At 36.7% G+C, this 25,153-nt stretch overlaps 5 protein-coding genes across 7 annotated transcripts; 2 read left to right on the forward strand and 3 right to left on the reverse strand.

The window, feature by feature from the left end:
* The first annotated feature begins 138 nt into the window (after positions 1–138).
* Positions 139–8,791, forward strand: Wdr81 (WD repeat domain 81). 2 transcript variants are annotated; one of them, XM_085487850.1, is made up of 23 exons: positions 139–282; positions 519–891; positions 959–1,118; positions 1,222–1,477; positions 1,569–1,731; positions 1,843–2,241; positions 2,326–2,526; positions 2,602–2,747; positions 2,821–3,008; positions 3,092–3,687; positions 3,789–4,213; positions 4,302–4,598; positions 4,682–4,839; positions 4,921–5,631; positions 5,704–5,879; positions 5,994–6,280; positions 6,430–6,556; positions 6,638–6,812; positions 6,883–7,301; positions 7,387–7,680; positions 7,777–7,926; positions 8,016–8,122; positions 8,212–8,791. In XM_085487850.1, exons 2-23 carry the CDS (start codon positions 676–678, stop codon positions 8,441–8,443), a joined length of 5,883 nt encoding a protein of 1,960 aa, XP_085343976.1. In that variant the 5' UTR covers positions 139–282; positions 519–675; the 3' UTR covers positions 8,444–8,791. The 2 variants fall into 2 exon arrangements, with proteins under 2 accessions (XP_085343976.1, XP_029169963.2); XM_029314130.2 differs by having other exon boundaries at positions 139–891.
* Positions 8,112–11,858, reverse strand: Rint1 (RAD50 interactor 1). Of its 2 annotated transcripts, XM_029314167.2 has the most exons (13): positions 11,611–11,858; positions 11,302–11,540; positions 11,013–11,186; positions 10,784–10,918; positions 10,437–10,698; positions 10,131–10,356; positions 9,892–10,057; positions 9,661–9,826; positions 9,360–9,580; positions 9,082–9,247; positions 8,865–8,998; positions 8,557–8,791; positions 8,112–8,475 (listed from the first exon to the last, which is right to left on the reverse strand). In XM_029314167.2, exons 1-12 carry the CDS (start codon positions 11,734–11,736, stop codon positions 8,608–8,610), a joined length of 2,199 nt encoding a protein of 732 aa, XP_029170000.1. In that variant the 5' UTR covers positions 11,737–11,858; the 3' UTR covers positions 8,112–8,475; positions 8,557–8,607. The 2 variants fall into 2 exon arrangements, with proteins under 2 accessions (XP_029170000.1, XP_029170005.2); XM_029314172.2 differs by lacking the exon at positions 8,112–8,475 and having other exon boundaries at positions 8,746–8,808.
* A 263-nt stretch (positions 11,859–12,121) lies between these two features.
* LOC114939794 (forkhead box protein J1-A) lies at positions 12,122–20,683 on the reverse strand. Its single transcript, XM_085487863.1, has 4 exons — positions 20,241–20,683; positions 15,556–15,884; positions 15,153–15,331; positions 12,122–15,004 (listed from the first exon to the last, which is right to left on the reverse strand). Exons 2-4 carry the CDS (start codon positions 15,824–15,826, stop codon positions 14,540–14,542), a joined length of 915 nt encoding a protein of 304 aa, XP_085343989.1. The 5' UTR covers positions 15,827–15,884; positions 20,241–20,683; the 3' UTR covers positions 12,122–14,539.
* Positions 15,639–21,321, forward strand: LOC114939859 (uncharacterized). The gene is made up of 5 exons (XM_085487862.1): positions 15,639–15,814; positions 16,374–16,480; positions 17,533–17,750; positions 18,269–18,367; positions 18,825–21,321. Exons 3-5 carry the CDS (start codon positions 17,555–17,557, stop codon positions 18,860–18,862), a joined length of 333 nt encoding a protein of 110 aa, XP_085343988.1. The 5' UTR covers positions 15,639–15,814; positions 16,374–16,480; positions 17,533–17,554; the 3' UTR covers positions 18,863–21,321.
* Positions 21,246–25,067, reverse strand: LOC114939784 (MAP kinase kinase 4). Its single transcript, XM_029314201.2, has 9 exons — positions 24,711–25,067; positions 23,812–23,907; positions 23,593–23,707; positions 23,400–23,495; positions 23,147–23,324; positions 22,942–23,061; positions 22,564–22,863; positions 22,218–22,444; positions 21,246–22,130 (listed from the first exon to the last, which is right to left on the reverse strand). Exons 1-9 carry the CDS (start codon positions 24,751–24,753, stop codon positions 21,965–21,967), a joined length of 1,341 nt encoding a protein of 446 aa, XP_029170034.1. The 5' UTR covers positions 24,754–25,067; the 3' UTR covers positions 21,246–21,964.
* Positions 25,068–25,153: the final 86 nt, after the last annotated feature.

Consider the following 25,153-nt stretch of genomic DNA (forward strand, 5'->3'; position numbering starts at 1 on the left):
ATGCGCGCGACTTGAATCGACTTTGACCTTCAGGCGGCGCTGGTATGCGGCGCTGGTATGCGGCGCGTCACGTGTCACGTGACGGGCGCGAAGTGGGGGAACAGCTGTGCGCGACGCGTATTGCGCGTCAGTTTTCCCTTCATCGTCCCCCACTACGTAGTACGCGAAACGAGAGAGAAGAAGCATATTTCTCTTTCTGTCTCTCTCTCTCTTTCTCTCTCTGAAGATGTTTTCGAAAAATCGTTTTTTCATCAAGAATACATATGTGTATCATTTACATGTGTAAAAATATTTTATAATAATAACACACACACACATATATACATATATTTATAAATTAAAGAAAAAATTATCCGCGATTGAGCAGTGATTTTATCAATACATAATCGAAAAAAAGATTTCTCATTATAGTTTGCAAAATTTATAGTGTTTTGATTGGTTGAAAGCTTTATCACTGATGAGTGCTTTTTTAAGTGTGTATACAACATCTATATACTATTCTAACTTTGTTTTTAAAGATCAGCTGGCTTTGACATTTATGACGTTAACAAGAATTTAAATGCAATGTGAGAATATGTATCATACCTTTTGCTATTTTAAATCAACAAAATGAGAGAAAAGATTGATTGTTTGTTTATGTGATAATAAAGTATTGGAATAATTATATAAAACAAAATGGATATAATAAAGGAATATCTACTGGTGCCAGCAAAGTATATGATATTGACAGATGGAAGAATTTGCCTGACGGTTCACAGAAACTGGCTTTCTCGATTTCTGACAGTCGGCCCATTTACATTTATCTATCACGATCGACTATCCAATGATGAGATTGCCGCGCAACCTTCTCTCGATGAATTGGGTTGCGACTGGCTGAGAATATATGCCAAAGTATCTATTTTTTAAATATTTTATGCAAAATATAATGAGACAAAATTATATTTTATTACTATTATAGGTTTATGTAAAACAATACAAGAATGCGATTCCTTTGCCAAGAGGAAGACCTACTACTAGTACTAAGAACCAAGCGGAATTAATGTTTTCACAATTGTTGCATTATGTAGCGGAGACTAATTATCGAAACCTATGGAAAGAAACGTACAAGAAATATTACAGTATGTATTTCAATAAGCAATATTTTATGTCTATAATTAATTTGTTTGCCAGAATTCAAATGTTCTTTTTACTGTACTTGAAACTCTTGTACAATATTTGTAGACCCTTGGAACTTTGTCGAACAAAAGGAGCAGTCTAATATCACAGCTAATGCAAATGATGTTACTATTATGCATGAAGTATTAAACAGGATGTACGGCTGTACTTTGGTACAAGTACAACGTGGTGTGGTTCTATCAGTATCAAATGGTACATTATCCGAAACACACTGCAATCTCGTACCAATTCATTTTGTCGTAGAAACACCGTCTGCTTTTATAATTTTTTATGAACAAACTGCCAATTTCTCTCTTCGCGAGTGAGTAACTGTTTCACTTGTGTTTATATTTTGACATGTAAAAATCAAAGATATTCTTATATCTTATTATATTTATGAATATCAATTTCAGATGTGTAATGTATAGTCCTGCTGCTCTTAATACAAGTCATGGGAAATCATTGTTCGTAGTTTATCAATTATTAAGATTATCTAGAGACTTACACGATCGTGGTCTTGCATTGGGAGAAATTACACTCAGTGACATATTGGTCACAGATAATTTTACTATTAAGGTATATTTTGTGCCTCTATTATATTTATATATAACAAAGAAGATTAATATTAAAATGTGAGATAAGATCAGAGAAAAGAAAATGTTCTGATATTGATTTTATTCTTTCTAGGTACTGCCAAAGTTAAGTGATAATATTTATCTAAAACCTGAAAATGAATGTCCTACTATCTCTCAAGACAGTAAAGAGAAAAATCCCAGTAACAATACTTATAGTAAAAAAGATAGCATATCTCATTCAAATAATAGTGACTTTGGTTTAAATGAAAGTATTGAGAAATTGTGTGAGATGTGGGTGTATAATTGTATTAGCAATTTTGATTATTTGACTGCGCTCAATAATTTGGCTGGTAGAAGATATGGCGATCCTAGCTGTCATCATGTTATGCCCTGGGTAACGGATTTCACGTTGAGAAACGGCGGCAATTGGAGAGATTTAACAAAATCGAAATTTCGATTAAATAAAGGAGACAGACAATTAGATCTCACATTTGATTCGCAATCAACTGAGGTATGTATAAGTAATGCATACGAAAATTTTATTTCATATACTTACATATATATTATTAAATAATTAATTAATTTTTATACACAGGTTGGACATCATGTTTCTGATGTTTTGTCAGAGATCACATATTATATATATCTTTCACGTCGGTATAATAAGTCTGTGCTTTGTAAACATGTACGACCATTATGGGTACCTGGAGAATATCCAGCCTCAATTCAGAGATTACACGATTGGAGTCCTGATGAATGTATACCACAGTTCTTTACCGATCCCAGTGTTTTTAAGGTAAAATATTATTAAACAAAAAATGAAATTTCTTTCTCAGATTCGATATTTCAAAAGTGTATATTTCATTCACAGTCCATCCACGAAGATTTGCCAGATTTAGAAATTCCAGCATGGGCAACTTCTCCAGAGGATTTTATTGAAAAACATAGAGAAGCATTGGAAAGCTTTTATGTTTCAGAAAGATTACATCACTGGATAGACTTGACTTTTGGTTATAAGTACTTAATCATGTTTAATAATGAATTATTAATTATTTATACAAATTTTTGATACATCCTTTTTATGTGACAGATTGTCTGGTTTTGCTGCCGTAAAATCGAAAAATGTTTGTCTGCAGTTAGTCGATAATCATACCGGTTTGACTAATTCTGGAGTTGTACAACTTTTTACACAACCACATCCACAAAAAATCATTCCATCTCCTTATTGGGGTAAAGTACCACCGCGTCTTAGATCGACATTCTTGACCAATAAAGCTAGTAAGTTTTTTTTTACGAAACATTTTCGAGAATTCTTACAAATCAAACATATTCTTACAATTTTCTCAAACTATTGATTACAGAATGTGATCAACCTGCAAATAGAATCAGTGATGATGAGGGCCATAGTTCTGGAATCGAGGAAGAAGAGTCACCTGCTACAGCAACAAATGCATCGAGATCATCGCCTCTAGTACTGAGTCGCTTGTTGAGTCGTTCTAGAGGTTCTTTGCTTTCGGAGGATAACGTTAAATCGGATAAATCCGTTAATCAGCCTATTATTCTGCCGAAGGATTTTAATCCCGTCGCGGCGATCGTACAACTAGAAACTATGCATGCTTTCATGAATAAGATCAATCATCAAGTCTACAAGCCTGTAGTGGGATCGCACGATCTTTCCACAAATTATAAACAGATTGTGGCTAGTGGTCGCATCAAAGAGCAACAGATACTCGGTTGTCTGATGGTGGAGATATTTCTAGCCGGTAAATTTCGCGCGACCTGGAACATTGAAAGGATGTCGTTCGCGCAAAGATTTGCGACGTGTCTAAACATTTTGAAGACATCGTCGGATAATTTACCAAAGTGTATAAAAAATATCGTGTCTCTATTACTTCAAATTGACATTATGCCAAAGAGTTATAATATAGGTAACGTAGAGACGAATGACATTTCAATGGTAATTTTAAATCTTCGTATATAAGTATTTACATATTTGATTAAAAGATAGACGTACATCACAAAATTGATATTATATGTGACATTTTGTTTTATATTTAGGTGAACGACGAGATTCCTTTTCGTTATCCAACGATAACACACATGGGTCTTCCGCCACCATCCGCGCATCAGTTTCTTCAACCAATCTTATCCGGGAGTCTGTTCCCATTCTCCAAATACTGTCAATACTTGTACAACATTGTGGAAATGTTGCAAGAATATAACGGTTTGATACGTGAATTAAATTCTATCGTGAGGACCGAGGATGATATAGATTTTGCGATTAAAACAAAGACAAAGTATCTGTGCAAAATTAGCGAGTGTAAAGTAAAGGCGATCGCTAGAGAACTCGAACGATTGTTACCTCACGCCGGTAGTGCGAGAGAAGCCACCTTACAATTGATAGTTCCTCATATAGTGCAAATTATGGAAGAACCTTACAGCGCAGTATTGTCAGTGTGGTATCTTTTTGATCCTATTGCAAAGTAAGCGTGTATTATAGAAGAAATGTCTTCTTTACAATAAAAACATTATTTTTCAATTTATTTTATTTTTCTCATCTTTCTATTGCAGAACTTTGGGACCGAAGGATACAGCTGATACATTTCTTTCACCCATCACAAAATTATATGAGAATGGTTCCATCATGGATATCGCATTATACGACGATATACTATCCGCGGGAACGCTCGCAAAATTTCGAACTACACGGCTGTATCACAGAACATTTCTGCTCAAGCTGATAGTCAGATTAGGGCTACGCAGATTTCTAGACAACTTTGTGAATCCTCTGGTGGAAGCGGTAGGAGGATACAAAGATTACATACAGGGATCCCCTGGTACATGCACACATAGAACTGGAAATTTAAAGTGAGAAAAAAGGGAAATGTATTTTAATATTATACCTTATATAATTGTCTTCTACATAATTTTTCTTATTAATTTCTATGAAGGAGCTGCGACTTGAGTGGACCCTGCAGTGAAGGGGAAGGAGTTTTATCTCCCTTAGATGAGGATTCATTCGCGGATACTGAACATAATGTTTCTTCATCTTTCGGACCAACGAGCAACGATCACGTATCTAATGTAACGATGGATAATGACGTTGAAGGTGATTCGAAGAATTAATTAATTATTCGACAAATATATTTAAAAAAATGGTCTACTAAAAACTTGAATTAATGTATTACAGAAGTATTTACTATGGAACCAGAAGATAATGCGTGGATATCATTAAATAATACTATGCCATATGATATCGACTTACACATAGATCTCAATTTGAATGCTAGCGAGGACTTGAATGATGATAAGGAAAGCAAAAATTCGCCAAGCGGCTCCGTAAAGTCGCCAACGATTCCAATACCGAAACAATCAAGCATAGGCGGACCTAAATCAGTAACTGAATTTAATAGTATCGGCTGCAACGTAGGTAGTAAAACTTCGAGCGAAGATTTCACTTACGTTAGCACTTACGGCGCAAATATCCATTCCGGTAGTAATCTTTCCGAGAATGTGTCCGGCTTGGTAGAAGCCAAGGAAGACATTTGTGTCTCCACCGATCTCGAGAACAAACGACAGGTTACCGAATCAGATGAAGAGTCCCTGCATCATCAATTGGACATTTATCGAAGATCCACTCCGAGCGAGTGTACAATTTCCGAGATGAGCGCGGAGTCCGTAATTTGGCTGTCCCACAGACTCGGCCCGGTACTCACGGCTCGGCATTTGTCACGAAATCTTCTGCGAATGTTGACGTTATGTTATGCTGGGAAGGAAAATCTAACGTCGGTCGACGACAATAATTTTATGTGTCTAGAGGGTGGCGTTGCGTGGAGGAAATCGCTGTTGGCCGGTGACCGAAATGCCGTTAAAGTCCTAGAATGTCTCACAGCTATCGCAGGTACATAAAAAAGTATCCAAGGATATATTTCGATTCAGCGAGTAATAACAATTTACCGATCTTTTTCGCCAGGATTATACGGAGAACAAATTATACTGTTGCAATATTTCGCTCACGTGGTTGAGTTGTTGGCGCTGTGCAAGAGAAAATTGACGCAAAATTTGGAAGGTGGCTTAATTTCTTGCCTGGCTCTGTTGAATCACATTACGACGTATCTCAGTGACTCTACTGTGATGGATGTACTTCATGTAATATCTATGATGCAATTAATTACACCTAGTACATATTAACTATATGTTATCTATTGATTAATCATAGAAAAAAATACGAAAGCTCTCATTTATTTATATTTTGGAAATTAGGAACCGATTGTCAAATCCATCCTGCATCCTACAGTTCGCATACTGTCGACCGCGAGATTTACATTTCCAAACGGAGTGCTTGCGCGCCTCGCCCTGGCCGAAAAATGCCTGGAAGCGATGCTCGCTCTTAGCTTACGTCTCGGCAGTGTAATTACGAAGAATCATTTGGCAGTGCCGATTCAGCGTTTCTTTCTGGCTTTCGACAAAGCCTTTAATGAGAATTCGAGCACCGAGGGTCCATCGAATAATCTTGGACAAAAGAACGCAACTTACGAACTCTGTACACGGTAATAAAATACAGATGTAAGAACGTCGTTGATTTAATTGTATCTTGCGTATATAATAATATTAACATAGTGTATATATATATATATATATAATAAATATTATAATATATTTTAATAAATATTAATTATATTATTTTTAATACGCACAGAACGAAGACTACAAATGAAGGTGGATTGGAACCCATGTATGGAAACAAACTTGATGCAGATGTTGCGGATTCCTATTCTCCTCCGGTATTGGAAAATAGCGACGTGCCAGACTTGCAAAGGAATAGAGTAAGAATCGAACGAGATTTTTAATTTTCTTTTTTATATGTAAATGCAAGAATATATACTAAATTTTACATTTGCATACAGGCATTTGAAGAATTACGAGCCGTATTCACTGCAGAATTTGCTCATAAAGCGTACATGCTCTTTTATAGATGCGTCGACAGTGAGATAATGGAGCAGATACTTAAAAATCACGACCGTATAAAAGAATTGTGTCACGATTATGAGCAGGGAATAAAAACGACCTTTCCAAATACTGGTATGTTCCTCTTCTTAAGGACAAGATTGTCCCTTGTAATATGCTAATCTCTTATCTATTATTGTTAAAGATAACGCAGACAGATATAATACATCCGTGACTTCCGTGGATGTGACGGGAAATGTGGAATTGGTCGATAAAGACGTTTGTAGTTTCGGAAATATATCTGTGATAGGAAATAGATTCGAGATACAGAAAGACGACGCTAGATCTCAATCGACGGCGACGGAAGCGAGTGTCACTGCCGGTCGCGAGGCAACTTGTCCGTCATCCGCTGGCAGACAGTTGCGTGGTAACTGGTTAGCTTATTGGGAACATGAGATAGGAAGGCCGGAGAAAGATGCAGCATTTAATATAAAGCAGATAAAGCTTCAGACTTTCAGCGGACATACAAATACCATAAGATGTCTATACGTGCTAGACAACGAGAACAGTTTTATGAGCGGTGGCAGAGACAAGACTGTAAAGTTATGGAGTTTGCGAAGCCAAGTAAGATGTACTGTTTAGTTTTTCAATAAGCTGTTGTATATCGCCATATTTACAGAATCATTTATCTAATTTTTTATGTAATTAGGGTGATGGAAGTACAGTCTCGTCATGTCAATACACATATATTGGACATAAAAAGTCTATTCTTTCACTTACATTCCTGGAATCCTTGAGATATGCAGTTACGTGCGATGGTGGAATTCATTGTTGGGATCCTTTTATGGGCTCGCTTCTGGGATGTCCGGAAAGTAGTCGTCCCGTTTTTGTAAATACTTTAGCTTCGAGTCCCTCTCCATCAACGACTCTTCTCGTGGGAACAACAGACATTACCCTTAGAGTCATCGATTGTAGGACATTCCAGTACGTTAATGAAATGAAAGTAAGTATAATTAAAGATATAAAATGATATTCTGAAAAATAAAAATAATAATCATCGTTATTTATCTACAAATTAACGTAAAATAATTCAATATAGGTTTCTATGAATCCAACTGGTTTAATAAGATGTATCGCGGTTGCACCGAGCGGCAACTGGGTTGCGCTGGGTCAGACATCGGGCTTCCTGACGATACTCGATACTCGCACCGGTTTGATTATCGCGTCTTGGAAAGGACACGAGTGCGAGGTGAGGATGATTTAACAATTGTCAACGATATTGGATATTATTTGATAAAATAGAATAATTTGCACGATTGTTGATTTTCGATGCTACAGATACTGCAGTTGGAAGCGATAAACGAAACTACTATAGTTAGTTCCTCATTAGATCAAACAATTGCTGTGTGGAGCGCAGTGGATGGAAAACTTAAATTTCATATGAAGTAAGAAAAAATGTATAATATCATTACTCTTAAACAGAACATTAGACATACAAAATATATTTACATAAATTATTCCATAATTTTTTCAGAGGGGCAACAGAACCTGTTCACTGCATGGCGATGCATGAACAAGAATTAGTAATAGGCACGACAGCGAATCGAATCGGCGTTTATACCGCTGTAGAAATGACCACTTCGTTTTCCTCATCCAAATTGAGATCCGACGCCTTCAAAGGTGTTCTTACTGCCATGGCTGTCCTTCCTCTCAATCGATTACTGTTATTAGGCGCTGACAATGGTGGAATAACACTCTTGTGTTGAATTTACGAGATATGTACAAAACATGCAAGTCACTGGAACATTATTAAATATAATGTAAACAACCAGTAAAATGTAATCGTGCAATAATTGGATGGAATGCACGATAAACTTACTGCTATATGATAAATTCCATTTTTACAATTATATATCAAAGGATTCTTTTTTTATACACAAATAATATCTGTTCTGGTCGCTATCACTTTGAGAGCAAGTTCAGGAGACATCTTATGCACACCAACATCTGCTAAAACTTCTGTCAATGTAGCTTTATCGTTATTATTTAACGCTTCTTGAAGCAGTATTGCTGAGCCGATTAAAATATTTAAAAGTATACATGCTTCTTTTATCCTGGAATATTAAAATAACTGAGATTATTACATGAGCATCTGTATTTGAGTAGCAAATAATTTTAATTACTTACAAAAGAAAATATGATTCTGGCTTGCTGACATATAAACCAAATAATGGAAACAGATTTCTTATAACATCGTATTGTAGTTGTTCAGCACCGCCATTATTAAAACGATTGACCAAAACAACTTCCTCGAAAAGAAACTGTAGAGAAGAAGAGAAATATTTAGAAATTGTTCTAAAGAAAAATATGAAGATGACAAATCATTTTGCATTGTAGTAAATACTTGATCGAATTGAACAGCTAAATTCTTCCAAGCTTGATTAAACAATGGCAAGGCAAGAGCATTGTGTAATACGTGAAGACGTGTTGTTAATTCCTGAAACATGGGACAACCACTCGGTGTTACCGATAATGAAGCAATTTCTTTTGAAGACTGCATTGCAAACCACCTTGAAAATAATAAAGAATACTACTGTAAGTATAATAATAAATTGAGAATAATGTTTTTGGTAAGTATAATAATAATTTGAGAATAATGAGATTTGGTGAAAATCATCATACTTGTCGGTTCTGTAAGCTCTACTTTTTGCCTTTACATCTAAAGCCACCGAGTCGCTGATCTCAATTATCAATTCTCTTTCCAATCGTTGTAAGAGAGCTACAGCCTCGTCGAACACAGTGCCCTCCACTTCTCCAATGTTCTCACTAACATCGCTGCCCCTGTCAGTGGCATTTTCCACAGCTTCAAATTGCTTTTTGAAAAATTGCAGTTGTAAAAAGTGCTGTGCAAACAAAATTGTGATAAGTAATTAATCACAATCTAATTTCTTTTCCATAATTATAAATGAAACTCTATACGTACAACAGTCACGCCCCATTCTTCCAAAACAGTCGCGACATAGTGTAATGTGTTAAGAATATGTGGCATGAGCGATGTTAATGGATCTTCACAATTTTCGTGCAACAGTTGCAATAATCGCACTCTCCAATCATCAATCAATTCTAATTGCAACTCGAGAAACTGCAATCTTTATAACAACAATAATAATATTGGTAATTAGTCTTTTAGAATAACTCTTTTTAAATAATTTACCTATGTCCAGGCTGAGGCAAATGTTTATATCTGTCAGAGATTGTGGTGAGAAGTGTAAGAAAAGCGTCAGCGCACTCGGTGACCTTCATATCATCGATTTCGGCATTCGCTAGTTTTTCCCACGCTGTGCTCGAGCTTAATATTGCATCCATTTTTTCGGTTGCATCTAAATATACACATACATATATATTTATATACATATTTGAAGCATATATTGTATGTATAGTCTTTACACTCACACTTTTTCTCCATGTTAATCCATTTTATAAAAATGTGGGCTTGCGTAAGAACGAAAACAGTTGCCGGTTGAGTTTGAGGATATAACAGAGCCTCTCGCAATTCTCTCTCAAATCCTAAAGCTTCGTCCACCAAGTGTGCAAATAAATTGTCGTCATACTGTGCTATAGGTAATTCGGAATGAAGTTTCTCAACAGCTAATTGAACTAGAGCTCGCATAAATTCAGCCTGTTGATAAATAATACAATTCATTAATAATCAGGAAATATAAAATCAATGTCAGAACTTAATCAATTATTACATCAAACCTTTATATCTAAGTACTCAAAACCTATAGAATCTGCTGTAGGTTGAATGTATTTTTGCACCCATTGAACATGATCTTTAATCCAAGTTAATATTTGTGTAAAGAACCATTCTGGCTTATCTTGACGGTTTGTCAATTTGGCTCCTGTGAAATGATAAATAAACCTTTGTCGAAGAGGACGTACTAGAAGAGCGATGGGCAAGCTGACTGGCGCAAAGTCTGTTAATAGTGCAGACGTTACTACAGGTTTTGCCATTTCTTCCCTATATACATTAAGAACAATATAGAAACAAAATTTCGTAAATCTATATATTTTTAATAAATTAAAAGTTAAATTGTATATTATACGGTAGTTGTAGATGAAAAAGGTATTTAGTCAGTATTTTAAATCTCGTCATTATCTCTGGCAGGGGTGCATTTAGTGAAGTAACATTGGTTCCACAAAAAGGCCATTTTAGTGTCTTCAATAAATCATTATACTCCCTATAAAATATTAGTGGATTATATAAAACTGGAAAATGGAATAAATTATAGAATAAAATATATATTTTAAACCTTTGCAAAAAAGAAAACACACTTTGATAATTTCTCCTTGATTAGATTATGCCAAAAATGTAGAGTTTCATGAACATAATTAACCAGGTGACGACAGTCAGATGTTTGCAGCTGGCAACTGATGCTTGTCAAATTGGTATATAAATTTATCATAGCTTCGTCGTCGTTGGACGACAATGAAGACTCTAGTTCATCACTACAAATATAATTAATATAAAAAAAAAATAATATAATTAATATAAAAATAATATAATTAACAGACACACACAAGTAATAATATATACATGTTACATCTCTTGACAATTAATTACCTGATGTTTTCTATATACTTTATGAAATATAAATAGGATAACGATTTGTCCAGCTGACCTATTTTGTCAATACTTTCCTGCAACATTATATTTTTATCGTTTTCGCTAAATGTTTCTTCAATTTTTTTAGTCAAATCAGCGCAGTAGTTATGCAAAAGGTAAACTTCCTCACTGATACGTTCCACATTTTCAATCACTCTTTTTACTTTGGAGGGAGCAGTAGTCGATGCCATTGATAACTATAAAGGACAATAGTACGTATAATATTTTTGATACCGCATATTTATCTGCAAATAAATATCGACTTACTGATTTTTTAATCTCATCCTTCTCCGTTTTGAGATGTTCATGGAAATCGTAAATCTCTTCAAGATTTTTCAAATTCGATCCCAATTGCGCGTTGAATTTTTCTATGATTTTTTGTTTTATATCCATTATGTTAAGGGAAAAATTATTATTTATTTTTTTACATTAAGAAAATAAATGTTCTTTTTCACGTTTTTTAACCTAAAATATTATACAGCTGTTTTTCATTCGCGTGTCACTGTAGCAGAAGACAAATCGGGTCGTGTTCTGAAATCTGCTCTTGGGTAGATCAGCATTTTGATTGGCCAAATTATTTCTCCCCACTGCGAAAATTGAAAAATTCCCTAGATCAAAATTTGTATAAAGTCATCTTTCGGCAGAAATGAGAACGCAATATAATCATTATGCCAACTATCGATAAAGATAGATGTTAGATGGCACTCTTGAATTTTTTGTCTTGATAATATAATTATAATAGGATTGTTTTTCAATGTTATAAGGAAAATGGAGCATATTTCGCAAGATTGAGATGGGACTCCTCAATATTTATTTATCATATATATCTCATATTGAGTTACATATTAAATTATATAGATACAAATTATGAAGACAATCACACGTTGCACTGAGCCCTTATATATCGTGGATAAAATGAAGATAGAAAGAAGGTATAGAGGAGAAAAGAAAAACAATTATATATAATATTTTAGTCTTACTTCAAGGCACATATCCACTCTACTCGCGTTCGTATCGCTTTTATATATATTTAAATTGCGATCTTGGCGATTTTCGTACCCCGTGTTTTCTATCAACACATATATATGTCATCGCAAAATGCGTTCGTCAACTTCAACCTCGGACGGATAAACTCGGACGGACTTTCTGAAGAAGGGCGTGAATTAGAGCGCAGAAATTGACACACCGATTCGACATTATTATACGGTTAGTATTTATATCACACCGGCAATATAATTAATTATAATATATCGCTCCCGACACAGTTGTACTCTAATAATATTATCGTGTTAATTGTACGCGTGATTAATAAAACGTGAGAGCGTGTACGCGGAGTGTCGCTTCCCAACCTAGACAACATCTTCAAGATGCATTATAATATGATGTCTAAAAAACATCTTAATAACGTCTTTAAGACACCTTATGTCCCGATTTTAGACGTGCTATCTAGGAAGTAGCAAATGACGTCATTTTGACATCTGTCAAATTTTGACATCTGTCAAAATGATGTATGCTTGCTATACCTAGATCTAGATTAAAGTATCGTAGACGTTTTTTTAGCATGGATGAATCGCTAATTAATGTTGGCGTTTGTATTTTCACAGTAGATAGCAATATTCCTTTTTTTATGTTTATAGCAATGGACTGCCGAAACCTTGACCTTGGATCGGAGCAAAGATGAGGGACACTTCCGGGGACACTCCGCATACATACAGTGTATAGGAGAATAACGCATACCTCGACTACGTTTCGTTTACTACGACTCCATACAACGAAATAACACATATCGTAATCACGATATATTATTATATATATACTAATAATTATGATTAATAATAATTTCTAAAAATCGCCACATAAGGGGATAGTAAAATAGAAGCCGCGGTAGAGAGAGAGAATGTATAATATGTTCCGCTCACCGTGTATATATGCATCGCAAGATTCATCATTATATCGAGATTTTTGCGATCTTTATCTCTTCCGCGCGTAAAATTATTATATATATTTATATATATATGTACATACATGTTTTTTTTCTATTACGCGGTAAAAATATAGATCGCAGGAGCTGAAACTGCGATATTGATAAATGTCATATTTAAACACGCGGCGATAGAAAATATCGTACGCATCGCGCGATCGATCTGGCACACACATACAACATACATATATGTATGTATATATATATGTAAATTGACGCGCTGCTAATACGAATTAATAAAGGATCATTCGCTAATTATTCAAAGGCACGATGCGTGAATCGTTTCGCCGCGAGAAGTTTAACATTATTATTCTTCAGACGAGGAGAAATATCAGTGAAGGACTTATATATATGATTAAAAATGCAAAAACGAGACAATAAATATATATTATAATTTGAAGAAAATGGAAAAGAAAGATAGAGCCATGGCAAAAGTAAAAGTGTCAAAATAAATGAAAATCATTTTGTATCATGCTGTATAATTATATATTTAAACGACGAATTTTTTTCATTATTGCTGCTTATAGATATATAAAATTTGTATATCGAAAACGCACTGATATTCCTCATCATATCGCCGGTCACGGCGAATATTTCACGGCGTAATCTAATAATACTTCAATCAATTATAATATATGTTTGCCACACTATCGGCCACACTTTCGGCAACAACAGAATATTCTTATATACGTTATATATTATAACATGTTTTTAACATGATTGGACGGCGTGTTAAGACAATCTCGTTATAGGCACACTGAAATTGCGCGAGGTTTCATCTTTCTGTGAATCAGCTCACTATCAAGGAAGAAAAAAAATTGCTTTTATTTATTATTATTATTTGGTGTTTCTTCCTTACCTTTCCTCTCAACGTTTCGATTGTAAATTAATCGCGCTTTAATTAACGAGAATGATATGTCTGTTCTTAACGCACGATTAGATGAAACCGTCTTGAGTGTAAATGTTTAATTTCATAATTAATTGTTCGCGCAATTATGATTTATAAAAGAGTTATCGCGAGGATCCGATAGAATTAAAAATTTATATTGTTTCAGGTCGATCTTAAAAAAAAAACCCGCTATTATTTGCGTCGATCGAATGGAACAGGAAGTCGGAGGAGGAGACGTAAAGGAGGGACGAGAACATTTGTGTGTTTCGCCAATGATTCCTGAGAGGCATTTGCGAGAGAGAGAAAGAGAGTCACCTTGGCCCGGTTTAGAGGGTGTCCAAGAGATCGAGGAGCTCCAGTTGATTATTCTCGTCCCAATCAGCGATTAGCAGGCTCGTGATATCGTCCTCGCTCAGGCTCACTTGCGTCGATTCCGGCACTTCCGACAGACTGTCCGGAATCGGGGGCGACACGCTACTAGGCGGGGTCTCGTATAGGGTGCTGGATAGACAGCTGGTGGGCGGCGAGCAGCTGTTTTGAAGAGCATTGAGCGTCGTTGCTGCCGTCGTTATCGTCGTCGCCGTCGTCGTCGTCGAAGTCGTCGCGGATAAGGATTGCCTCTTGGAGTTGCGAATTCGCTGCGAGATCGCGGAGCGACGCCTGGACCGTTTGCCCTCTTCCATTCTTTCGAGATCCAACTTCCAAAAACCACCCTTGCCTGGCTCATCTTTGGAACGAGGTAGTTTGACAAAACACTTGTTCAGCGAAAGGTTGTGCCGAATCGAGTTTTGCTCCGATAAAAATAGAGACCGTTTAATTAATTGTATATTGTTGAGATAAATAAGTAAAGTAGGGTAATATTTAAATAATATGGCTTTTTAATTGCAGGATTATTCGGAGGGACGAATTTTCGCGTGAAAGAGGACATTTATTTTTTACCTGCCAGGCTGGATCGGCGTATTTGTAAAACAGGAAATTCTCTCGAATCCATGCATAGATGTTGGAAAGGGAGACCTTATTATTGTTGGCGCGCATAGCGAGACAAATGATGGTGGCGTAAGAGAACGGCGGCTTCGCATCGGGATCCGTGCGATACTTGTCGGCATTTTCCGCGAGATCTAATGGAGACAAAGAAATTGAAGGAAAATTACACGTACGACTGACATTATATCCTCTGAAAGAATATTTAATAATAATTTTTGTACTCATATTTAAACTTCTAATATTTCATTTTGACGTTTAATGACGTCAGTTTGCTACTTGAGATATGTAATAATAGTAAATTCTTTCTCGCTTTTCTTTAATTTGCTTTTACGCTTTTCTAGATCATCCTAATGATTACCCAATTCGGCCTTGATCAAGGGCGACAATTTCTTCGGGGGTTGACGGGCGACCGGCGGTGGTGATGGCGAACAAGGCGGCGTCGGCAAACCGGACGCGCTGGTAATGTCCAACGATTGCAACCAGGAGAGGCTTGTCAGTTCAGCCTCGACTCCGTCGTAATCGTCCGGGCTGCTGTCCATGCTGCTGCTATCCACTGCGGCGACGGCGGTGGCGATGGGCGAGCACTCCTCCTCCGTCGATACTTCAACTTCCACCAGGTCTATCCTCATTTTCAGATCCGTCTCTCATCACCCGAGTATGCTCAGCGCGACGCAACACCTACGCAGACTAATTGTTACCTTTGTGTAGCATGTATTTTTCTCAGAACGCGCACGATTATTCACGTTTATAATTAAAATTATCTGGTTGAATTATTCTTTAATTAGATACTCGTGGAGGATGATGTACGCGCGAGTAATTTTTTGTTCGGGCGAAATTGTCGGGACGTATTTCACACTTTTTTTTGCAAGGGGAAGTTCATTATATATATATATATATATATATATATATATATATATATATAGTATACGCGGTATATATTTATTTCGATTTTGATGTTGAATCTCGATTGTACAGTTCCTGGAATTATTCGTGTAATACTTTAAACTCGTGTGATTCACTAGCTCACTGAAATGTCTCCTGACGTCATGACAAAGATGGTATATCACTTGGCGCGAAAAAAGTTCCTTTCTTTTTTTCTCTTTGGTCTCACGCGTTAATATTAAATATCAACACCTGATACACGTTTTGTATTACAATTTATTTAAATTTTCACAGAAATCTTCACAAGAACACGCCGCTCTTTACGAGGAAAATACACTTTTCAATAATGCGTCATCCGTCGACATTTGTTCGTGGAAAGGGAGGCGGACATCGATCCCCCGGTATGCAGGAGAGAGAAGAGAGAGATAGAGAAGAAAATTTCGACAAAAATGTCTAAAATTTACAGGAAAAAATATCAAACGAAATGAAAAATGATTGCACAATACCCCGATTAGGTAAGATACGTACGTATATGTATATTAAAATGAACGACTGGTGAGAGACGCGTGCATGCACACGGCACGGTCGGACGAGCTGGACTGGTGGTAGCAAGGGGTGAAACGCGCCTGTGTCTACCTGCTTGCTTACTAGCGACCTGACGGAGGTACGCGCGTGCGGTGACAGGTGCTGGGTTCCCTTTTGCACAGGTGGACCATGCACACGCGCCGCGCCGGTCGGACGACCCTCTTTCCTTTTCGTCGACCCTCTCTTAACTGAAACCAACAGGGGAGCTCACCCTTGCGATTCTGATCATGGCGAGTAGCGTCGGCGTCGAAATATTTCCAATCGCGATATAACGACGATGTAACGATAAGAAATGATGTATTAATTCAATTACAGAGTACATTGATTATGCAGCAGTTTCTCCAAATTGAACTTCCCTCAGAATGTTGAAACTTTTTTTGATATAAATATTTTTTTTGACCAATTTACATGTATGCGTCGTCACATTTATATAAAGGGTACATTACATATACCGTTTGACCTTGAATTAACTATGCGCGAGCTAATGTGTTTTAACTTGAATATATGTTAGATATATTAGATAATTTTTTTGATTAGCGTATATAGGAGCGATACATTATTTATTTTAATAGAAAATTGCCGCAGTTTTTCTCTATTATACTCATATTTAAGCACTAGTGGACCCTGGGGGGTGATTTTAAAGTTAAAACCTCCCCTTCCAAATTAAAAGAAATAATAGTAATTTAATTTGCGAAATTATTTTTATTATTAATATTAAACTAGATACTTTTGTGGAAACCCTCCCCATGATCGACTTCAGGATCCGCTAGTGTATTTAAGTAATATTGGAAAATGCTTGAATATCTGATAAAATAAAGTTCCACACTTCATCTCTGTGCTTTTTCTGACGAAGAAATATCGATTTCAGGGGGTGTTTTCCCGAAACCTGTATGAATTATCCTACGAGAACATTTCTTTTCACCGAGGGCAAACGGAAGAAGGTGTGTGATACGCGCGTTCGTCCTGGCTGCGTCACCCGTTGGCGGGGGTGGACATGTAGCCGTCTTGGTACAGGTGCCTCCATTGATCGAATCGGGGGGAGGCAGCGACCGCCAGTTACGATAAACTGCCATGCGAGAGAGAGGGGTAAGAGCCACGGCCATTCGACCGGGACGAGAGAATGGCGCGCGAGATTCACCCCCGGATCTCCGTCATCATTGGTCGACGTTCGTGCGGGATCGTTAGAGCACAAGATTCGTCCGCTCTGAATTAACACAGACGTACAAACAGTATCGCACGCGATACGTACACGTAGACACTTTTGGGCGTTCTATGGAAAATTGACCCTCCTCCAGGAAAGAAGGGATGAATGTCTTCTTAATGCGAAAAAATATCTTGCATGAAAAGATATATCTTTCTGATAAAAATAGAAACTTTCGGAGAACTAAAGCGTTCGATTATGATATAAATTTTTAACTAAGCTAACTACTAATATCAGATTAATAGCTAACATATTGTGTTTCGCGACGAGCTCACTGTTGGATTTGTTTCAATCATAATTCATTTAATTTCATGTCTCAAGATAATTTTGAAATGATTATCAGAGTCCTGAATTATTTTTCAGCGAATCGATTACACAACTGATGCCGTGAAATTTGTTTCAGATAATATACGAGAACGCGAAAGTATAGAAGGGATGCTTTGTTGGAAAAACTATACCTATATAAGACCTCTAAATTCTGACGATGCGTTGCGATACATAGGTATAAACATTGATTTTACTGCAATTTTTATAATATATATGTTTAAAAATAATTATTTAAGCTCGATATATGTATATGTACATTAGTGCATCGTTAATGTGTCATTTTTATACTAATATATTATTATATGACCAATTAATATGTTTCAAACAAAACAAGGAAAAATAATAATTAATTATTTTTTGAAAAACATTAGCGATTTAATTATAAAATGATATATATCTGCAACTTCAAATTAAATGAATTTTAAGTTAAATTTATGAAATGAATTTTTGTTCAGTCATTTTCTAGAGATGCAGTTTCAACTTTATCAATATTTTATCTAATATGTGCATGTAACGCGCTTGTTGATATTTTCCTCTCTTAAATAAGCATGATTTAATTATTTTTATAAATATATATTAGTGCGACTGACTTAAGATATCTTAAATTTTAAAGAAAAATTTTTCATACACAGAAACTGGTGCTGAAAAAGAAAAGAATATGCGAAAATAAGAACTTGGACGGACGCCATCGCCAATAAGGATTTTCCTACATCGTCGTGAGTGAAAGTATCTGCGCGGTCGACGATCAATAATCTCCTGGGAACATCCGTTCCCCTGTCGGCCCCACCGGCACCGGGTTATCCAGCTGGCTAGCTACCCCCGTCGGCGGTGGTGGTAGCAGCAGCAGCAGCAGCAGTAGCAGTAGCAGCAGCAGCACCCGGCCAGTATCAGCAATAACTAGCAGCACCTGCCGCCTTCTTTCCCCGCGTGTCAGGTTGTGAGTCACTACCACGCTTTCGTTTGCGCGTTTACCTTCGCTAAAGCGACGTATCACGTGCAACAACGTAACATTATGCGCCATGTAAAAGGACATAATGGGACCAGTAGTATATCGTACTATCTGTGTTCGCCAATCGATTTCCACATTATTACAAGACGATGTATTTTTATGGCGAGCGCTTTTCGCGTTCGATTATGTCTGCAATTATATAAATGGATATAACGCATAAACCAATCAATTTTTTAAATAGACAATCCATGTATATACATCTATGCATGTACATAGAATAAAATAGAATATGTACTATATATTCTATTTGTTGGTATTTATGAACTATAACATTATTCGCTCGAATCCAAGTTTAACGCAATCGATTAACGACGATTGTTTTACTTTAGGTACTTATGATAATTCAATTATGGTACCGCAATATTAAAATAAAAAATTTAAATAATGTTGGCGTGCGATATAACAGGCACAATAGTATGGATGGGGATGTCTCCTTGAGAAGTGCAAAGGTTGGTCGCGAGTCTGGTAGCATGTCCTCTTAGAAAATAGTAACAGGTCGTGGTAGCAATGATGTGGACGTATTTCAATGGACAATTTAAAAGAATAATATACGCGGTAGTTACGGATATAGACTCTCCGATGCGAGTCAGAAGAGAGTTCCGGGAGGGCGGAGGCGCTCGGAGGTGCATCAAATATTCAAGAGAATTGATTCCGACGAGTACAACAGCAGCACAGTAGCAGACATAATCTACGTCGTCGCGATCGACAGCGATAATGACGTTCATGTAGAACCGTGAAATCCCTTTATGATCGAACATTTCTTTTGGTATCAAAGATACAAAAGTAGGCGACGTAAAAGTCAATATCACGTTGCAATGATAAAAAAAAAAGAGAAGTTGAATCATTGAAAAATATTTTTAGTATTATCTTAATTTTTTAATCAAAATTCTCTCTCTTTTCTCTCAGTTTGTAAATTTATATTATATTTTATATTATATTTTACGTTAAACCAGTTTGTTGAAAGATTTTACTTAACGTGCTACATTTTACGACATACATGTACTTAAAAATAGTTCAAAGAAAGATAAGTTATACTCACCCCAAAATCACTCAAATTCGTATTGAACGTACACTTATATATAATTGCTGATTATATGATTGATAAAGATAGAAAATAATTGATGAGCAGCAGATGATCTTTGCATCATTACGGAGATATTAATTGTATATTACTAATCAATTTTTCAAAAAATTAATATTTTATATACTGTATAATTTACGCGAGCATTCCATGTACGTTTCAAATTAGAAAAGACAATATTTGTCAATAGCACACGCGACAATTAATTTTAAAACACTTTTTTTAACGAGTAAACTGGATTTTATAAGTGTGTTTGTTGATTATATTTCTCGCGAAATTCGAGAGCGCTTTACACTATTAAATGAATGATTAACGCGTCGGTGGTTCTGCAAGAACTAACGACTATCACCACAAAGCACCATCGGCACCGTCAACCACCATTGTACCGCCATCTTCTTACCTGTTCAAACGGTACCACTACGACAGGTGCGCGACCGCCCCCAGGATTATCGATTATAGCTATAATTTGTTCTTGCCAAGTTTGCTCTCGTGCAAAAATTGCGATAAGATAGTTTGGTCGACTAACTAAATATAAGAACAATTTGCAAATATTATATATGTATATATAAATATCGTGAGAGAAATGTAATATTCTTATTCCATGTAAAAATGTCGTCGAGAAAAAAAGTAATTTGCAAGTAGACATCTCACACACATATGTACACACACATGCGATTCTTTCCTTAAACTATTTCAGAAAGATTATTTAGCGGAAATATGTTTAATTAGGCGTAAGAAGGAAACGTTGGCAAAAAGTTCTTTTACAACATTCGCAATATCACGCAAAACGCACCTGGACCCGCAGCTTTTAGAACCCGTCGATGGATGAATTGCCATACGCAATAGATAAGAGAACTCGTCGGTTAGAAGATCATCAAAGCGTGAAAATTCGGCGCACGCGAACCGGAAAGTTTAATTATTGGTATATGTATACAAACAGGAAGGAAGAAATGTGTGAAAGAGTTTCGCGCTGCGAGTGTCAATGATTTATTTCCATTACATTACAGCATTCCTAACATTTGAGATACTCGTATTTAAATCTGCCTAAGAAAAATCATCAAAAACAGCCAAAAGCTCGGTGTATCCCGCATATTACATATGCTAGGCAAAGTTGCCTAGCATCATTCGCTCCTGTAACACTTAAAAAAATTGTGGAAATCAATAATTATACAAGGCAAGATATAATTATGCGTACATATAGGTATGTACACATACATACGCATACGTATTATCTGCTGAAAATTCATCATTCAGGTAAGTCGCGTCGTTACCGATACCGAGAATTACAAGACTTTCCCAAGAAAGATCTTTTTCGGAACGTGTGACATGTATTTAAAGTTGTATTGAATGAGAGAAAGAGAGAAAGATAAAAGGAGATGAAGATGACGGAACAGGAGAAAAAGACAATGTACGCGCCATCGTTCAATATTTAACGAAGTTCGTTTGCTTCAATAGACACTTCTATCGCATGGCTGTTTCACATTCACAAGAATACAATTCTAAGAGCGAGACGACGACATACGACGACGAAAACTAAGATCGGTTTCGCTACGTTGGAACGTCGGAACGCGCGTCAATATCGTTCATAATCAAAGAATGATAGTCTGAAGACGAAAACCGCGGTACTACGATGATGTGATGACACTCTGTTGTCGTCGCTCTGCCGCTTAAATTGTCAATTCTTACGGCTGATTCGTAGTAAACGGCGTCACTCCGTTATTAGCCATATTGTCCAAAACTCCACTGATGTACGCCGCAACGTCGATCTTTGCTTCCTCCGCTCGTCTGATGAACGGATGTTCCAGCAATTTATTGTACTTGGGTCGCTGCGTCTCTTCCTTAATTAAGCTTTAACGAAAAGCAAATAATTTTAATTTAAATTAAGTACTTTTTCGGTTCTCTCGAATGGATATAGTGTAGGAAAAATTATTTTACCATGTATTCACAAAATTTACGAAATCCATAGTGAAGTGGTTTCCGTTTTCATTGGGAGAAAGTCGCGGTGGATCACCTTGCACCACTTGATACAACTGTTCAAAGACAGAGTTCCACTTCGGATATGGAAAGTATCCCGTGGCAACTTCCATCAGCGTGATACCTAAGGACCATACGTCGCTCCGCACGTCGTAACCACGCGCGCGTTGCGGGTCTATCCTTTCCGGCTAAATAATAATAATAATAATAACAAAAATAATCAATGAAATTATGAGGCATGGATAATTCAACGCTCACTGCTTATATTTCAGGATTATTAATTTCGATAATTGAACTTGAAACTTACAGCCATATACGGTCTACAACCAGCGTCCCGGGTCCTCGCGATAGAGTCCACAAGCTGACCGGATATACCAAAGTCGCACAATTTTATATTACCTCGCCGATCCAATAAAATATTACTAGGTTTCACATCCCTGTGAATTATTCTTAGCTTCTCCTTGAGGTAATTCAGTGCTTTTACAGTAGCCACTGTAATTTTGCCTAGAATACATTCTGGTATCCTCTCGTTTAATCTCTCGTAAATGAACTTGTAAAATTTATCTAACGACGTGTCCATGAGTTCCATGCAAATCCAACAATCTCCCTGTGTGTAAACGGATAAGATAAGATAATACAATTGTTTTTGCCATTTTCACGTGCGCGATATAGTCAAATTATGTACCTCTTTAAATAATGCTCCATAAAATTGCACGATGCATGGACACTCGTTTGACTTCATCACAACTTCCAAGTCCATTAAAAGTTGTTTTTGTTCTCTTTCGTCCACAGTAGAGCGAATTCTCTGAAGTATAATTTCAGTCACTTTTAAGAACTCCAGTGCACCATTTGAGCATTATGCAATTATGAAAATTCAATCGCCAGTTTACCTTCACAGCCATAACGGTATTGCTTATCCTATGAATCATCTTATTTACAGTTCCAAATCCTCCTCGTCCTATTTCTCCAAGATCCTGAAGATCCTCGCTTGTAAAATCATAAACCATGTCTGGACACAATTGTAATTTACCAGTAGTTTGCATAGACTGGCACATTCGCAGTTTGTCTCTGCAATAAGTACTTTATTGTAACTTATTTCAAAAAATGTGTATCCTATTAATTTTTTATTGATTAATTCTATACCTTGCCTTATCAGGAAGAAACTCTTGCTGCTGTATTATATTGCGAGGTCGAACTGGCAGCTTAGGTAAAGATAAAGGCAGACTCGGGCGAGAGGATCTATTTGTCGCGAATGAAAAAGGATGTAGGAATCTTATTAGAAATAAGATGATATAAATAAACGTTTATAAGATTATTTCGTGTGCTAAAATCTCACATTGGTGGACACGTGGCTGTGGCTCCTGTTGAATTCAACAATGAGGAATTTGTGGAATTGGCAAATATATTATTGCCCTGCGTTTGGAAACTAAGTTTCAGCTGTCTTCGCCTTTCTGTAACAAAAGATGACAGAAGAATTGATACATCCGAGAAAAGAATCTTGTTCATAATCATTTTAACATTCAAAGATTATTGTTATAATTTTAAAATTGCAAACCTCTCGCCTCGGCTTCGCACGTACCCGACATCTCATTCTGGACGTCGTTGTTTGTTCGAAAATCTAATCGTGGAAAGTTAAAGGATCTGCCGGAACCTGTAATCATGATAAGAATGATTAAGATCCAATCAGAGAACTATCAAACTCTTGAAAAACAAGCCCAAAAATTACCTTTCCTACAACTTCCTTTTTCAAAAAAACAATGAGTTTGTTTCCTGTTTCTGCACTAATAAACACTGGTGCAATAAGTTAGAACAAGACAAAATATACATGTCTCATTCTAACTTATTGCACCAGTGTGCACTAATTCATTAGTGCAGGAACAGAAAACAAGCCTACTATTAACGTCTAACAAGGAAATTAACTTCTGCTTCAAGATTGGAATCTATAAATAATTCCAAAATATAATCATAGAAAGATAATCTGGCAGCATAAGCAGCATCTAAAGGTACCATTTCACGTGCAGCATACTGCCGCAGTAGTTTGTTGCTATTGGTAAAGTTCAATTGAACGAACAGCCAAGGCAGCAAAGCAGAAGAACACGCATCTAATTGATTCTAATTATTATTATTACTATATTAGTTAAATAATAGATTTTAAGAATAAGACAGATTATTATGAGAATATAAAAGCAAAAATCGTAATTTTCACTTGGAAATAATAAGAGAACAAAGAAATATGCTCCAATAAATTTAAATCACGTGACTGATTTGCTGCTGCAGCGTGCTGCATATAAAAAGGCATTTGAACAAGGCAGCTGAACTTTCGCAAAAAAAAGAAGAAAAAGAAGAAGAAGAAGGGCTTCTCGCGTGTCAACGCGGGACCACGGTTAGGTTAGGTTTTCCATGGTCGTTCGGCGTCGACGTCGCGTGGCGAGGTTGAATAGCGTTCGCGATTACCTTGGCCAGCCTGTCCCGACGAGTTGGCCTGATTCTCCGCCATTCTGGAGTCCGGTGAGGGCTGCTCTCGAGGGCACGGAAAGGCGCTCTCCTCCCCTTCTAGGAGACCTTCTCGCAAGATCTCGACAACCTGGTGTTACACGGCAGTCGCACCATTTGCGCGAGTCTCACGTTTGTTTTCTTCTTTTCGGGTTCCGATGTCCGATGACGCGTCACCGAGTTATTCAACTTCCCTCCGCTTCTCGTTAATCGCCGCGAATTGTTGCCGAAGACCCGTCTGTCGCGAACATTTGGCTACTTGACGAGGACGGCCGTGCACAAGGTATACACTCCGGACACGATCGCCTAGGAATGGCCGATTCTCATGAAAACTCGTCGTGTGAGTACTGATTTCCGATTGACCAATTGGAACTGAAGAATTCTTGTTTCTTCAGCCTGATTGG

The sequence above is a fragment of the Nylanderia fulva genome, unplaced genomic scaffold (genome assembly GCF_048542155.1).
Source record: "Nylanderia fulva isolate GAGA-0341 unplaced genomic scaffold, ASM4854215v1 Scaffold6, whole genome shotgun sequence".
Classification (NCBI taxonomy): Eukaryota; Metazoa; Arthropoda; class Insecta; order Hymenoptera; family Formicidae; genus Nylanderia; species Nylanderia fulva.

Excerpts from the sequence above, each read along its gene's own strand:
- Wdr81 (XM_029314130.2), top strand. The coding sequence starts at position 676 with ATGGATATAATAAAGGAATATCTACTGGTGCCAGCAAAGTATATGATA. Across the intron at positions 3,009-3,091 it reads ATTCTTGACCAATAAAGCTA|AATGTGATCAACCTGCAAAT; the intron begins GTAAGTTTTTTT and ends TATTGATTACAG. Across the intron at positions 5,880-5,993 it reads CTGTGATGGATGTACTTCAT|GAACCGATTGTCAAATCCAT; the intron begins GTAATATCTATG and ends TTTGGAAATTAG.
- Rint1 (XM_029314167.2), bottom strand. The coding sequence starts at position 11,736 with ATGGATATAAAACAAAAAATCATAGAAAAATTCAACGCGCAATTGGGA. Across the intron at positions 11,187-11,301 it reads AAGTATATAGAAAACATCAG|TGATGAACTAGAGTCTTCAT; the intron begins GTAATTAATTGT and ends TTATATTTGTAG. Across the intron at positions 10,919-11,012 it reads ATCAAGGAGAAATTATCAAA|GGAGTATAATGATTTATTGA; the intron begins GTGTGTTTTCTT and ends AATATTTTATAG.
- LOC114939794 (XM_085487863.1), bottom strand. The coding sequence starts at position 15,826 with ATGAGGATAGACCTGGTGGAAGTTGAAGTATCGACGGAGGAGGAGTGC. Across the intron at positions 15,332-15,555 it reads CTTGATCAAGGCCGAATTGG|ATCTCGCGGAAAATGCCGAC; the intron begins GTAATCATTAGG and ends TGTCTCCATTAG. Across the intron at positions 15,005-15,152 it reads ACGCCGATCCAGCCTGGCAG|CAAAACTCGATTCGGCACAA; the intron begins GTAAAAAATAAA and ends TTTTTATCGGAG.
- LOC114939859 (XM_085487862.1), top strand. The coding sequence starts at position 17,555 with ATGAATTATCCTACGAGAACATTTCTTTTCACCGAGGGCAAACGGAAG. Across the intron at positions 17,751-18,268 it reads CTGCCATGCGAGAGAGAGGG|ATAATATACGAGAACGCGAA; the intron begins GTAAGAGCCACG and ends AATTTGTTTCAG. Across the intron at positions 18,368-18,824 it reads CGATGCGTTGCGATACATAG|AAACTGGTGCTGAAAAAGAA; the intron begins GTATAAACATTG and ends TTTCATACACAG.
- LOC114939784 (XM_029314201.2), bottom strand. The coding sequence starts at position 24,753 with ATGGCGGAGAATCAGGCCAACTCGTCGGGACAGGCTGGCCAAG. Across the intron at positions 23,325-23,399 it reads TTTCTTCCTGATAAGGCAAG|AGACAAACTGCGAATGTGCC; the intron begins GTATAGAATTAA and ends TACTTATTGCAG. Across the intron at positions 22,445-22,563 it reads GTTGTAGACCGTATATGGCT|CCGGAAAGGATAGACCCGCA; the intron begins GTAAGTTTCAAG and ends ATTATTATTTAG.